This window comes from Procambarus clarkii, chromosome 85, assembly GCF_040958095.1.
Source record: "Procambarus clarkii isolate CNS0578487 chromosome 85, FALCON_Pclarkii_2.0, whole genome shotgun sequence".
In the NCBI taxonomy this organism is placed as follows: Eukaryota; Metazoa; Arthropoda; class Malacostraca; order Decapoda; family Cambaridae; genus Procambarus; species Procambarus clarkii.
Genome location: NC_091234.1, coordinates 19,321,067 through 19,337,431, shown reverse-complemented (window position 1 = coordinate 19,337,431; position 16,365 = coordinate 19,321,067). Strand labels below are relative to the sequence as shown.

General features: G+C 48.1%; 1 protein-coding gene across 10 annotated transcripts in view; it reads right to left on the bottom strand.

Annotated features, from left to right (window-relative positions):
• Ih (hyperpolarization activated cyclic nucleotide gated potassium channel Ih) overlaps positions 1 to 16,365 on the bottom strand; it is a 359,520-nt gene that overhangs the window by 64,364 nt on the left and 278,791 nt on the right. For 7 of the 10 annotated variants that reach the window (XM_069316752.1, XM_069316753.1, XM_069316754.1 and 4 more), the window contains one exon: positions 8,644 to 8,790. In XM_069316752.1, coding sequence (XP_069172853.1) covers positions 8,644 to 8,790 — 147 coding nt within the window. The remainder of the gene's footprint in view (positions 1 to 8,643; positions 8,791 to 16,365) is intronic. The other 3 variants (XM_069316757.1, XM_069316758.1, XM_069316762.1) reach the window with 1 other exon arrangement.

The window sequence follows — 16,365 nt, the reverse complement described above, 5'->3', positions numbered from 1 at the left end:
TTTAAAAGTCTGGTGCCGGAACCAAGGAATATCACCTACCAGGGCAGTCAGGGAGGCCAAGCGCGGGCCAGTGCAGGAAGGGGGTGCGTCGTCCCTAGCGGTGCTCCCCTTTATAATAGGGGCGTCCTACTGCCTCGTTCATTCTCCCACACTGGTGCAAAGACCCCAGTCTCCCTTTAGCCCCAGCGTGGACACCCAACCGTCCACCTAGGGCACCCCTAAGCATCCACCCCTCTGGCGGGTGGTTCGTTGGCTCACAAAGCCCCAACATTTGTGCTCATTCGCTCGTACAACTCCTAAAGAGGGGCCGGAAAGGGGGCAAAGGGGAGGTGTACCTGAGCCCCCCCTCACCACGACAAGGAAGCATTATGGGGGTATTGGGTGTAGAGTTGAGGTTATTGGGTGTGAGTTGAGGTTATCAGTTGTAGAGGTGAAATTATTGGGTGTAAAGCCGAGGTTATCGGGTTTAATACCAAGGTTCTCGGGTGTAGAGGTGAGGTTATCAGGTGTAGAGGTGAGGTTATCAGGTGTAGAGGTGAGGTTATCAGGTGTAGAGGTGAGGTTATCAGGTGTAGAGCTAAGGTTATGAGGTGTAGAGCTAAGGTTATGAGGTGTAGAGCTGAGGTTATGAGGTGTAGAGCTAAGGTTATGAGGTGTAGAGCTAAGGTTATGAGGTGTAGAGCTGAGGTTATGAGGTGTAGAGCTAAGGTTATGAGGTGTAGAGCTAAGGTTATGAGGTGTAGAGCTAAGGTTATGAGGTGTAGAGCTAAGGTTATGAGGTGTAGAGCTAAGGTTATGAGGTGTAGAGCTAAGGTTATGAGGTGTAGAGCTAAGGTTATGAGGTGTACAGCTGAGGTACTACACTGTAGGTGTGCTGCTGAGGACGCCACAAGTGTAACTAGAGGAGTGAGGGGTTAGAGTGCAGGAGGTTGCGAGTACCGCAACATCAGCAGGGCGCCAACACCAGCAGATCTACCGCTAATTAAACCGTCTATTATACTGCATTACTTTACAAAACTACTTGAGGGCCATCAGCATAAACATATTAAGAGGCGCTGGACGAGCAGAAATAGACACAAAGGACTTTCTTACTAAGAAGGCTCTTAAACATCTTTTTTATCCTTTACGTCTGGTATTTGTTGTGCTATCGTCACAGTTTGTCGTTTACGTTAAATGAATAATTAGTTACTTGATAACACCCCTTGAGAGTCATTGTGAAGGTGTGTTAATTCGGTCAAGATGTGTACACGCTGTTGCCAGAGACGGAACAACGTGCTCTAAGACCTGGTGGCTCTCACTTCCGGTTATTCCTACACCAGCCTGTGTAGGCTATCACGGGACTTCCACATGACACTGGCACAGGGCCTCCACTTGACACTGGCACGTGGTCTCCACTTGACACTGCCACGAAGCCGTCACGTGAAACTGGCACAGAGCCTCCACGTGACACTGGCACACGGCCTTCATCGTGATACTGGGACGGGGCTGTCACATGACACTGGGACGGGGCTGTCACATGACACTGGGACGGGGCTTCCACATGGCACTGGTACAGGGCCGCCACATGACACTGGCCCAGGGCCTCCACATGGCTAGAGATAAGTAACAACCGATATTGGAGTTCCACCACCACGGGATGAAGAAGGTTGAATGACTTCAGAGCCATGAGAGCACGGGAAGAGTCAACTACAGTGACAAAGGAAGGGGTGGCGGCGGAAAAGCAGTTGACGAAGAGCATACAAAGCTGCGTAAACTTTCGCCATCTAGCTGCTAGTGTGTGGTGGCAAGCGGCACATACAGGTCTGGTAAAGGAAGACGACAGGGTAGGTAACACAGTTGGCACACTTAAACCCACATGCGAATAATGTAATGGAGTGTAAGTGCAAATACAAGTGTTCAGGGAAAAAGCATTCCATTACAGTGGGAGAGGGTAGAAGCCTTTACCATGTGGGTCAAGATCCCACCTGCAAGACTTTGCAAGTGGGTCCTTCCATGGGGTGGCAAGACTGGAACAACGCCCGGAGTGATATTGTAGGCACAAACTTAGATAGAATCTTGCTAGTGACATCCTTTCAGGAAAAGGAAGATGATAGTGGTGCAAGGGAAGAGGGCCCACATGATGGGTAACAGTTAAAGCTCAGCATAGCGAGAGTGAGGATGCTGCAAGCACTATACATGGTAGCGAAGGCAGCAACGAACACCACGATCGTGTGGAGTCAAGACCCCGGTGTTCACATACATGCTCAGGGTATGGGACGAGTGAAAGGCACCAGAGCCGAGGTAAGACAGCACTAGAGAGAAGTGCAAATGAAGAAGTGTGCATCTATCAGTCCTCCAGAAAGTAGAAGACAAGACTTAAGTAGGCAAGGGCCTGCATATCTTGACGTTATCTTGAGATGATTTCAGGGCTTAGCGTCCTCGCGGCCCGGTCCTCAACCAGGCCTCCTTTTTGTTCCCCCCAGGAAGGAGCCCGTAGCAGCTGTCTAACTCCCAGGGTCCTATTTACTGCTAAGTGAACAGGACATCAGGGTTAAAGAAACTCTGCCCATTTGTTTCCACCTCCACTGGGGATCGAAACCCGGAACCTTAGGATTATGAATCCCGAGTGCTATCCACTCAGCTGTCAGGCCTTAGAGTATTTGACTCTGAGGTGAGAGATATGGGGCGAGCAAGACAAACGAATCTTGAGGTTATCTTGCGATGATTTCGGGGATTTTTAGTGTCACCGCGGCCCGGTCCTCGACCAGGCCTCCACCCCCAGGAAGCAGCCCGTGACAGCTGACTAACACCCAGGTACCTATTTTAATGCTAGGTAACAGGGGCTTAGGGTGAAAGAAACTCTGCCCATTGTTTCTCGCCGGCACCTGGGATCGAACCCAGGACCACAAGATCACAAGTCCAGCGTGCTGTCCGCTCGGCCGACCGGCTCCCACAAAGATCAAAGGAATGTCAAAGATCAACGTCAAAAGTTTTTTGGTATCTTTTTATGCAGAAGGGGATGACCTTAGAATGACAACGGGGGATGAGAAATGACATGTCTCCAAATACAAAGTGACAGCACAAGTCTTAGTCATAGAGAACGTGAAGCCATAATTGGTGATCCCGGACGACATGGCATCACTCACAAGTTGGACGACATGGCATCACTCACAAGTTGGACGACATGGCATCACTCACAAGTTGGACGACATGGCATCACTCACAAGTTGGACGACATGGCATCACTCACAAGTTGGACGACATGGCATCACTCACAAGTTGGACGATATGGCATCACTCACAAGTTGGACGATATGGCATCACTCACAAGTTGGACGATATGGCATCACTCACAAGTTGGCGCTGGTGTTGGAGGAAAGGAGAGTCGTCACCCAGACAGAAGAAAGTGAGATTGTCAACATAAAGGGCTGAGAAAATGCCAGAAGGAAGCAAGAAAGTGGTATCATGTCACACTTTAAAAATACGACGAGAGAGCAGGCTTTGAAAATGGCAAACTGCCCAAAACGCTATGCGTGTTAGTGGCTTTACAAGAATGTAAAAATATCAATGCTATGTACATAAACCCAATGTACCTTATACCAATGTTCCTAAACCCAATCAATGTACCTTATATATATGTACCTTCTTGTATATATATATATATATATATATATATATATATATATATATATATATATATATATATATATATATATAAATAAGTACATAAATAAATTGGAGGAGGTTGTTCCAAGGAACAACCGTGGACATCATCAGGAGAAAACTAGATAATTTTCTCCAAGGAGTGCCGGACCAACCGGGCTGTGGTGGGTATGTGGGCCTCGGGCCGCTCCAAGCAACAGCCTGGTGGACGAAACTCTCACAAGTAAAGCCTGGCCTCGGACCGGGCTTGCGGAGTAGAAGAACTCCCAGAACCCCATCAACCAGGTATCAACCAGGAGCAGGAGATTGCCTCAAAGACCAAAAGAATGTAGTCAGGATAAAATGTTGAATCTCCAGGTTGTGTCATACGCCTTTTCCAAGTCAAAATCCAAGGCAATACTGGAGATATTCACAACAAAGGCAATATGAATGTTGACCTCCAAGTCCACTAAGACACCTTTCGTGCTGAGGTAGCGGTGATGTTCAAAGAACCCCACAAGACATTTATTAACAATACTTAAAAAAAAATTGGAGACATTTCGTCATGACAATGGGGCGAAAATCCTTAGGGGAGAAGTCTCCTGAGCATCGGGTTACCAAATGGGAAGGACAATCGCCTCGAGCCACTTCTCAGGGACTGATGTCACCTCCCAGATATGGTTATTGACATTCAGAAAATACTGTAAGGCACACTAAGGGAGACGATGAAGCATCTCATAGTGAATGCCATTAGAGCCTGCTGCTGTAAAGCATATAGCTCAAACTCAGTCCAAATTCTACCATGGAATGTACTATCGCATACCACAGGAGGTATAGTGAGAAACAAAGCAGAGGGCAGCGACCAATACAGTGTCCTGAACAAAGGAGGAGGGGCTCAAAGGAGAGGCAGATAAGACAGGCTGGGAAAAGTAGTGTGAAGGATGACAAGATTAGAGTCCGCCTTATCAAACCGCTACGAAGGGAAAGAGCGAGAAGGTCAGAAAGACGACGATGAGGATGGAGAAAGTCACCATTATGGAGGTCATCAAGCAACCCGTCCTCCTAATAGTGTGTCGCATTTTGACTATACTTTACCTAAGGCCAACAATTGTCATACTAGAAATTGGAAGCGGCTGGCGGAAATGACATATTGTTCCGTTTTCTGTTTTGGGTCCTCTGGTAGGTTAGGAGAGGACACTTTAGTACGACAATTTCTTTCTTGTATCCTTTCAAAAAGGATACGAGTGTGTGAGTCAAATGGCTCACCAGAATTCAGGAGAGACTGCAGAATAGAGAGGAGAAACGGTTCTAAAAAGTGGCTTTGGGTACTTGTCAGACTTGAGATATACAAGAGTTGTTACATTCTTGTAGAGCCACTAGTACGCGTTGCGTTTCGGGCAAGTCCTTAATCCTATGGTCCCTGGAATACGATCCCCGCCGCGAAGAATCGTTTTTTCGTCCAAGTACCCATTTTACTGTTGGGTTAAACAGAGGCTACAGTTAAGGAATTGCGCCCAGTAAATCCTCCCCGGCCAGGATACGAACCCATGACATAGCGCTCGCGGAACGCCAGGCGAGTGTCTTACCACTACACCACGGAGACTGCTCCAATATCATCACCCTGATAGTTAAAATCATCCAAAAGAAGCACAGGCTCCGGTACTGAGGCTAACAGCCATTTAGGTTTGGGAAGAGAAAGTCGAATATGTAGTTAGACAGTTAAAACAGAGGGTATACCATTTACTTACAAAGGTAAGGGTAGTAGAGGAATGAATGGTCGACTGAAATAGCAGGGGGGGGGGGGAATGGAATATTTGCAGAAGTGAGGAGGACGAGCGCCAAGCATCAACTCCTGGAGACATGTACAAGCGGTGAAAACTGTAAGATCAGAGGTTGGAGTTCATGAAACATGTCATAAAAACCATGCATATTCCATTGAAGAATAGACGTAGAAAATAACAGAAATAACAATAAAAAGAAAGAGATAAAAAAAAGCAAAAAATGATGCAGGATACTTGGGAGGGGGTCAGGAGCTGGTTCAGTGAAAGCAAGGTGAGGAACATTGGTAAATCCAGCAAGCACTGGATCAAGGACAGCACCTGAGGCTGAAACAAGCGCTACAGGAACTTCCATATCGAGGTCAGCTGACTCTGGCACCGCGATGGGAGTAGATGCAGAAAGAAAGGTTGCGGCAGAAACTGGAGGAAGGAGTGAAACCGTCTTACCACCTAGAGATGAAGAGGAAATGGAACCAGTTTGACATGTGTGACTGAGACACAGGCATGCCAATAGCAGTATACTGTGCTACAGTCTCAGGCAGGAAGGGAGTGCAGGTGGACAGTACAAAGATGGCCGAGAGGTGGCCGGACCTTTGTCGGGGAGGGCCAAATGACAGAGGGAAGATGCGGGGTCGAAAGTTAAAGATCATAGTGGACTAGATGGGTGAGAAGGTGGAGAAGTGATGTAAATATGATAGATAGGATGCCAGTCGGTGACCCCTTGAGGAATACCCTCAGCCTCAGATCGGAGAGGAGCTGGTGGAAGTTTGCGGGGTGTCGGCTTGGAAATGTTTGGGGAACTGAGGAGAAGAAGTGTGGGGAAGAGTAAGGCAATGCACCAGGATGTCACGCCAGAGAAAGAGTCAAGACGGTGGACCGGGACGTCTTGCCTCAAGGAAAGATATATACTCCTGATGTTTTAAGTTAACGATGGGATGTTAAAATTTATATATACAGTGTATGCATGCATGTGAGAAGGCAGAGTGGGCCTTCTGCGGTTGATGCAGTGAGTCTGGGTATAAGAGTCTGTCCTTCAATGGCTAGGGTCACCCCAAATGGGGCAAAGGGACGACCCACTACTGTACTTGAAGGAATCATGCCAATATGTCCAGCACCTGTTGCAGATGAGTGGAGAGGGGGACGTAATCCTGAGCGGTGCATCTGGCACTGACAAGAATTACGGAAAATGGAAGGATCCAATCATGGAAAGTGATCTTAACTACTCTTAAAGGGCTGACGATGACGACCACAAGGGAGTTGAGTGAACGTGTCACTCTAGATGATAGAATAATCTTGGGCATAGAGGATATATTTAATATCATCATGGCAGTCCAAGTTCCCTGTTCCCAATCACAGCATGACAAGGGAGAATGACTGTGCCAATGTAGGGATTTAAGTGGATACTTTTGGGGACCCAAACTAAGGTCTTACCAGTGCAAGACAAAACATGTAAGCGGATGGCTGCCTCCTGAGAAGGGCCGCAACAACCAGTGTTGTGGGTGACCTTAAAAGTAACATAGTTACCCACAGAGACAACTAGGAGCGTATGGATGTGTACATCATCGGGACGGACATGTTCATCATGACAAACATAAAAATACTTAGGTCACATAGTGGGGCCAAACAGGTCATGGAACATAGCAGTTTCAAGGAATCTTGCATGTTCAAGTGCAGTTACGGCACTGTGGTCCCCTATCAAGGAGCCGGATAAAAGGTGTTGTCACAACTAAAGATGGAGCCATTCAAGGTGACGAAGTGGTCACCACTGGGGCTTAGGGTTCGACTCTGCCAGGGGATTAGCGAGGATCAGTTGGGATAGCCAAAGATGAAGCCTGGTCTGGGCCCAACATAGCTGGGGTTACGAAGCCTGGTCTGGGCCCAATGTAGCTGGGGATACAGAGTCTGGTCTGGGCCCAACCTAGCTGGGGCTACAGAGTCCGATCTTCTATGACTGTCTGACTCGGAGGCTTGGTCGCCTGTCCCACGAGCCTGTGTTCCACAAGTCAGTTCATTTACCATTACACCAAATTTCAAAAGTTTGGGCCCCAGAGCAAGGGATATCGCCTATCAGGGCAGGAAGGGAGGCTGAGCACTGGTTGGTGCAGGATAGGCTGTGTCGTCCCAAGCAGTACTCTTCCTTTTTAACAGATAATCCAACTGCATCTTTATCCCTCTCGCCCCAGCTCGGACACCCAACCAACCTCCAAGGACGGCCTTTCACCAGACGAACGCGAGCCTTTCACCACCACAAAGCACTGCAACAAAGGCCTGGACCAGCACTGCAACAAAGGCCTGAGCCGCTAATATAGTCCCTGCAAATATTGAAGGGACCATAGAGAGATCGACTGAACTACTTTCTTAAAAGTACCAATAAATATGTCTCAGGTGCACAGCGATTAAACATCTTTTCTGAATTAAATCTTTGTTTACTGATCATGAAACATTTTCTCTTCATTAAAGGAATGATTATTAAGAAGTGAATACTTAAAGACACATCAACAACTTAATGCAGTTTGTATGAAATACATTGTGCGATAAAATCTTTAAACTAAAGGTGTTACATTTTGTAACATTTATTTTAAAGACTAATTATTGACTATCAACGAGATTTCTAGTTTTCTGTTAAAAAAGTAACCTTTGAGAGCCTGCTCTACTCTGGCAAGGAAACTGGAACGCATTCACAGCTTTAATTATTTACACTATGTTTAAGTAAGCTACGCTAGAGGGCTCTACAGGTGGAGCTGAGGAGAGGTGAGGAGAGTCCCTCCTTACACTGCCTCGCCACCTCACTTTGTGTACAACAAAGGGGTCCTTTGGGGCAGGGGGTGAGTGCTGTGGGCAGTGTGGCTGGGGCGGCTGGGGGGCAGGGTCAGTGTTGTGGGTAGTGTGAATGGGGCAGCTGGGGGCAGGGTAAGTGGTGTGGGTACTGTGGCTGGGCAGCTGGGTAGTGTGGCTGGGTATCTTGCAGCATGAGCACAACTGTAGTATGCACAGATCTGCAACTAAACACGAGTGTTCTCTGGCGCAACAAGGCTTATAACTGGCCGGCCTTAGCGCGCATGCTCTCGTCATGGTTAGAGGGTTTGTATCCTGTATGTAATTGCTCTATCTTGTACATAGGCGTGGGGGTCATCTAGGCATGAGGCTATGTTCTAACATACATATTAGCGGATGTGTGAAGCTGAGTATATTTGTGTGTGTGTGAGTGAAGGCGAGAGAAAGAATCAATAGGGGTAACACTGACGCTGCTTACATAGACCTCCTCCCACTGCGACACGTAACGCACAAGGCGGGAGAGGCGCAGGAGTCGGACCAAGGACAGCAGCTTGGCCAGGCGCAGGATCCGCAGCGCCCGGCCCGCGTGTAGGATCTGGAAGCTTTCGCTGAAATCCTGTCGAAGATCAGACACGATTATAATGGGAAATTGCAAGACATTTTTAAACTGGCAGAGAATAGGGCTCACTAACAGGACTGAAACAAGCAATTCTACCCACACAATGCAATGATTGTGACGACGTTTCGATCTGTCTTGTGGGCATACAGGTCTAAGATGGACCGAAACGTTTGCCACTTGCATTCAACCTGTTTGGACAGGGTTATTTTTAAGCTGAGTTTATATGATATCGTATTGAAAGCTCTATGTAAATTATTTACAATGTATAAATATTTTCATGTGTGAAGGATAACACAACTGTGGTCAACATGCAAGTGAATAAATTGAAACTTATCTTTAAGGACATGTAATTTTCTAAATTACTTGAGATTCCTTAATGTAAACTAAGGATTAACGTTTTTAGTGGCGATATGAACAGCTGTTGGGATAGCCCTGTACAGGTGACCTGGTTCAACACCACTGGATTGAACACATTTCAAGTTCAAGTACGTTTATTGAGACAATGAAATACATCTCAAAGGAATAGATTAGCTTAGGCTAGTTCTACCCTTTGTACTGCTTGCAGCATTCTTTTAACACTTTGTATAGCATTAGTTCGTTAAAATACACTTTGTAAACTTGACCATACTCATATGGTCAATAGTGCACATGCGTTGTGATATAATGTGGGTGGAAAATGTGAACAGAGCTCCCTGCTGCTGCTTGCTGCTGCTGCTGCTGCTGCTTGTGGCTACTGCTGCTCCTGCTCGGCCGCTGGTGACTGCTTGCTTATGTTTACACAGATAACATATCGCTACTGTTATACAGTATTATGCCACAGGTGAAACCTTAAATATTACCAATAATCATATGTTGAGATGCCACACAGGTAAGGTAAGGTGCCATACCTGCGAGGTGCCACGTAGGTAAGGTAAGGTGCCATACCTGCGAGATGCCACACAGGTAAGGTGAGGGGCCTTACCTGTGAGGTGCCACGTAGGTAAGGTAAGGCGCCTTACCTGCGAGATGCCACACAGGTAAGGTGCCATACCTGCGAGGTGCCACGTAGGTAAGGTAAGGCGCCTTACCTGCGAGGTGCCACACAGGTAAGGTAAGGCGCCTTACCTGCGAGGTGCCACGTAGGTAAGGTAAGGTGCCATACCTGCGAGGTGCCACACAGGTAAGGTGAGGCGCCTTACCTGCGAGGTGCCACGTAGGTAAGGTAAGGCGCCTTACCTGCGAGATGCCACACAGGTAAGGTTCCATACCTGCGAGGTGCCACGTAGGTAAGGTAACGCGCCTTACCTGCGAGGTGCCGCACAGGTAAGGTAAGGCGCCTTACCTGCGAGGTGCCACACAGGTAAGGTAACGCGCCTTACCTGCGAGGTGCCACGTAGGTAAGGTAAGGCGCCTTACCTGCAAGGTGCCACACAGGTAAGGTGAGGTGCCTTACCTGCAAGGTGCCACACAGGTAAGATACGAGCACAAACACACATACAAGTCGAGCATAACATACAAACATCAACACACGGGTCTGCGAACAACCACAATCTACTACTCTAACAAAAGTACATCTCGGAGGACGGACCTTACCATCTCCAGGGCTATGCTAGGCGCTCTCCTCCTCCTACTCCTTCAGGCTTCACACATTCTTCAGCAATATCCACAATCCCAGCTATATCAAGCAGGCGTTGTGCACACCACCTGTCAGCTACTGTCAGCTGCCCACCATCCAACACTTGTATACATTCTGATCAGGAACTGACCTGGTTCACGAGGAACTGACCTGGTTCACGAGGAACTGACCTGGTTCACGAGGAACTGACCTGGTTCACGAGGAACTGACCCGGTTCACGAGGAACTGACCCGGTTCACGAGGAACTGACCTGGTTCACGAGGAACTGACCTGGTTCACGAGGAACTGACCCGGTTCACGAGGAACTGACCTGGTTCACGAGGAACTGACCTGGTTCACGAGGAACTGACCCGGTTCACGAGGAACTGACCTGGTTCACGAGGAACTGACCCGGTTCACGAGGAACTGACCCGGTTCACGAGGAACTGACCTGGTTCACGAGGAACTGACCCGGTTCACGAGGAACTGACCCGGTTCACGAGGAACTGACCCGGTTCACGAGGAACTGACCTGGTTCACGAGGAACTTACCTGGGAAGACGAGGAACTTACCTGGGAAGACGAGGAACTTACCTGGGAGACGAGGAACTTACCTGGTAGACGAGGAACTTACCTGGGAGACGAGAACTTTACCTGAGAGATGAGGAACTTAGCCAGTTACTACAGGCTGAGAGAGCCAGCCTCAGGGAACGTGGGTTTGTTTTGCATGACTGATGGGCCTAGGGAGATTATTACTACCACAGCTTATTGTGAATAATGGGAAGGGTGAGGGGAGATAACTGCTACCACAGCTTAACTAGTGGCGGGGGCTAGACTATTCCACCACAGTGGAACTTAACGGGCAGAATGAGGCGGTAATTTTAATGCAGCGGAGAGAGTGATCAGCTCCAATAAGAGTATTTTGCATTCAGGAGTGTTGTATACAGGTGTGTGTGTGTGTGTGTGTGTGTGTGTGTGTGTGTGTGTGTGTGTGTGTGTGTGTGTGTGTGTGTGTGTGTGTGTGTGTGTGTGTGTGTGTGTGTGTGTGTGTGTGTGTGTGTGTGTGTGTGTGTGTGTGGGTGTGTGTGTGTGTGTGGTGGCTTAGTGTGTGTACTAGTAGTGTACTCACCTAGTTGTGCTTGCGGGGTTTGAGCTCTGGCTCTTTGGTCCTGCCTCTCAACCATCAATCAACTGGTGAACAGGTTCCTGAGCCTATTGGGCTCTATCATATCTACACTTGAAACTGTGTATGGAGTCAGCCTCCACCACATCACTTCCTAATGCATTCCATTTACTAAATATTCTAACACTGAAAAAGGTCTTTCTAATGTCTCTGTGGCTCATTTGGGTACTCAGCTTCCACCTGTGTCCCCTTATGTGTGTGCCACCCGTGTTAAATAATCCATCCTTGTCTACCCTGTCAATTCCTCTTGAGAATTTTGTATGTAGTGATCATGTCTCTCCGAGCTCTTCCGTCTTCCAACGACGTGAGGTGCAGTTCACACAGCCTGTCCTCATAACTCATGCCTCTTAGTTCTGGGACTAGCCTAGTGGCATACCTCTGAACTTTTTCCAGCTTCGTCTTGTGCTTGACAAGGTACGGGCTCCATGCTGGGGGCTGCATACTCCAGGATTGGCCTTACATATGTGGTATACAAGGTTCTGAAGGATTCCTTACACAGGTTTCTGAAAGCAGTTCTGATGTTAGCCAGCTTTGCATACGCCGCAGACGTTATTCTTTTGATGTGGGCTTCAGGAGACAGGTTTGGTGTGATATCAATTCCTAGATCTTTCTCTTTGTCCGTTTCGTGAAGGACTTTATCTCCCATTCGGTATCCAGTGACTGGCCTCCTAGTTTTATTACCCTACATTTATTTGGGTTGAACTTTAGTAGCCATTTGTTGGACCATTCCTTCAGTTTGTCTAGGTCATCTTGTAGCCTTATATACTATATTCCTCTGTCTTGATCCTCCTCATAATTTTTGCATCATCAGCAAACATTCAGAGGAACGAGTCAATTCCTTCTGGGAGATCATGTACATACATCAGAAACAGTATAGGGCTAAGGACTAATCCCTGCGGGACTCCACTGGTGACTCCCCGCCACTCTGAGACCTCACCTCTCACCGTGACTTGCTGTGTCCTCTGGCTTAGGTACTCCCTTATTCAGTGGAGTACCTTCCCTTTCACTCCTGCCTGCATCTCCAGTTTGTGCACTAGTCTCTTATGTGCTACTGTATTAAAGGCTTTCTGGTAGTCTAGAAATATGCAGTCCCTCCTCTCTCTTGTCTAATTTTTGTTGCCTGGTCATAGAACTCAATTAAACCTGTTAGGCATGATTTGCCATTTTGACCAGATCACACACTAGAAGGTGAAGGGACGACGACGTTTCGGTCCGTCCTGGACCATTCTCAAGTAGATTCTCACAATCGACTTGAGAATGGTCCAGGACGGACCGAAACGTCGTCGTCCCTTCACCTTTTAGTGTGTGGGTCTGGTCAACATACTTTAGCCACGTTATTGTGACTCATCGCCTGCATATGATTTGCCATCCCTGAACCCATGCTGATGTTATGTTACAAAGTTCTTTCGCTCCAGATGTTCTACTAGCTTTTTTCGCACAATCTTCTCCATCATCTTGCATGGAATGCAAGATAGGAATACTGGCCTGTAGTTCAGTGCCTCCTGCCTATCACCCTTGTATATTGGGACTACATTTTCTTCTTCCAAATTTTTGGCAGTTCATATGTTGCCAGTGATTTGTTGAACACCATGGAGAGTGGCAGGCACAGAGCTTCTGCTCCTTCCTTTACAATCTATTGTGAGATTCCATCCAGGCCTTTGTCACATCCAAATCTAGCAGATGCTTCCTCATCTCCCCAGTGGTAATCACAAACTCCTCTAGTGATGTCTGGTTTGACATTTCTTCTCTTATCTCTGGGACTTCTCCTTGCTCTGAGGTGAAGACCTCCTGGAATTTCTTATTGAGTTCCTCGTGCACTTCCTTGTCGTTTGTAGTGAATCTTTCTATCCCTATCCTCAGTTTCATTACCTGTTCCTTCACTGTTGTTTTCCTCCTGATGTGGCTATGCAGCAGTTTGGGTTGAGTCTTTGCCTTGCTCGCTATGTCATTTTCATATTGCCTCTCTACCTCTTTTCTCACCCTGACGTATTCATTCCTGGTGCTTTGGTATCTTTCTCTGCTCTCTAGTGTTCTGTTATTTCTATAGTTTATCCACGCCTTTTTACTTAGTTTCTTTGCTAGCTTACATCTCTGAATAAACCATGGGTTTCTCGTCTGCATTTCATTTTTTTCTTTTGGACTGTGACGAACTTGTCTGCTGCCTCCTTACACTTCTGTGTGATGTAGTCCATCAAGTCTTGAACCGTCTTTCCTCCGAGCTCTATTTCCCAAGCTATATCAGTTAGGAATTTTCCTATCTCCTCATAGTTTCCCTTCCAGAATGCCTGTTTTTTGCTTTCTGGTCCCTTCCTTGAGTACATTAACCCTTCTTCGACCACATACTCAAACAGTACACTGTGATCACTCATACCCACGGGGGCTTCAAGGCCGATTTCCCGTATGTCTGAATCGTTCAGATTGAATACTAGGTCGAGTCTTGCTGGTTCATCATTGCTTCTTATTCTTGTGGGACGCTTGACATGCTGACTTAAAAAGTTTCTAGTCGCCACCTCCAACAGTTTCACTCTCCATGTTTCCACACCTCCATGTGGTTCCTTGTTTTTCCAGTCTATCCTTCCATGGTTAAAGTCCCCCATTATGAGCAGATGGGATCGATTTCTACAGGCAGCAGCGGCTGCTCTCTCAATTATAGTATTAACTGCCATGTTGTTTCTGTCATACTCTTGCCTGGGTCTTCTTTCATTTGGTGGTGGGTTATATATCACTGCTACTACTACTCATGGTCCTCCCATCGTCATGGTGCCTGTTATGAAGTCTCTGAACCCTTTGCAGCCCGGAATAACCATCTCCTCGAAACTCCATTCCTTTCTCATCACTAGAGCCACTCTGCCTCCTCTCCTTCCTTCCCTATCTTTCCTTATTACAGTGTAGTTCTGGGGAAACACCGCATTCGTTATGATTCCTGAGAGTTTTGTTTCTGTGAGTCCAATTACATTTGGGTTTACTTGTGCTCTTTCCCTAAGTTCACTAGCCTTGCTTGTAATCCTATTTATGTTGGAGTACATGACCTCGAAGCTGACTCTCTTCTGTCCATTCTCAGTTTCTGTTGTTTCCACTGGAGTTGGGGGCAAGGGGTGTCTGGGGTGGGAGGGTCTAGGAAGGAGGACCTGGGGGGGTCTGGGGTGTGAGGGGGCTGACAGGGTCTGGAAGGGGGGGGGTCTGAGGTGGTGTGGCTGAGGGGTCTGGGGTTGGGGGTTAATTAGGGCATGGGATGGGGGAACAGGAGGGGCATGTGGTGGGAGGTCACAGGTTGGGGTATGCAGGGGAGACTGGGATGGGTTGGCAGGGAGGGGAGGGGAGCCTGGGGAGAGTGATTGGGAGGGAGGGGGTGGGATAGGAAGGAGAGCTTGGGGTGGGGGAACTGGGAAGGACATGGGCTGGAGAAACAGGGAAGGGCATGGGGTGCGGGAACAGGGAGAACCTGGGGTAGGCATTGGGGAAGGAAAAGGGCATGGGGGGGTCTGGGGTCAGGGAACATGGGGGGGGGCATGGTCTGAAGAGGATCTTACTGCCTTGGGAGGTGCAGGTGATTGGTGGGGGATGGCTGTGGGGTTGGATGATGGGAGGCCTCTGTTACAATCCTCCCTGGGGGTGCTGGTGATTGTAAGCTGATGTGCTTACAATCCCCCCACCAGCAGCAGCCTCCCTGGGGCTGCTGCTGGTGGGGGGATTTCCACTCCCCTCTGAGGTTCCTGGAGATACTGAGCCGAGTCCTGTGGCTCCCATATCCCCACCCCTTTCTTTGCATCTCCTTGTTTCTGCAGTCTTCCTTCTCTCCTCCTTTGTCATGTCCCTTTGCAGAAAGACGTCCTCATATCCCCCTAACCTCACAAGTCTGCTCATCCTGGATAGGATTTTCTCCTTTGTTTCCTCGTTCGTGAGCACAACCTTTATCAGTCGCTTCCTTTTCTTCTTGTAGATGCCCAGCCTGAAACCCTTCTCTATGTTGTTATTTGCCTCCTCCATATCCAGTCCCTCCAAGATCTCTGTCATAGTTGCTCAGTCCCTCCTTCTCCACTCCCTTCGATTGGAACCTGTACTCCTACAATTATAACTGCACTTTTCCTTTCCAGCATTTGTTCAGTGCATTTTGCAGCTTCCTGTGAGGTAGCTGCTTTCATAGCTGCTGCCTCTAGAGCGGCCTTGGCACTTGGGCTGTTTTGCAGTATTTCTGCAAAAGAGAGTCCCCGTGGAAGGAGTCTTCCATCAGCTTCGTCCCCTGTTTCCAGAAGGTTGCATACTCCGTACTGGTTCAAATTCAGATTTTCTCCAAATCTCTTTCTCCTCCCTGGCTTCCTCCAACTCACTCCTTTGGCTCTGTATTAATGCTTGCATTTCCTGCAGGTCTCTACCGAATCCCCCTAATGCCTGGTTGAACCATTCATAGGTAGTATCCACGATTCTTCCCTGTCCCTGTGTGTGGTGATGTCCGTCCATCATTTTCCCTGACTGAGGGAAAATGTCCTGGCTTTTCCTCGTGCGTGTTTGTGTGTTTATATGTATGTTTGTTTGTTGTATATGTGTGTGCATGATGTATGTGTGGTGGCTTAGTGTGCCCTGGTGGTGTGTGTGTGTGTGTGGTGGCTTAGTGTGTCCTGGTGGTGTGTGTGTGGTGGCTTAGTGTGTCCTGGTTGTGTGTGTGTCGGCTTAGTGTGTCCTGCCCCCTCCCCATCCGGCCCGTTGGTGCCGTGAGGGGGCTTGTTGGTCGGCTGCCTGAGTGTGATGCTCCATGGGACAGTCCTCTGTCCTTTTGTGGCCTTGTGCTCCTGCTGCTA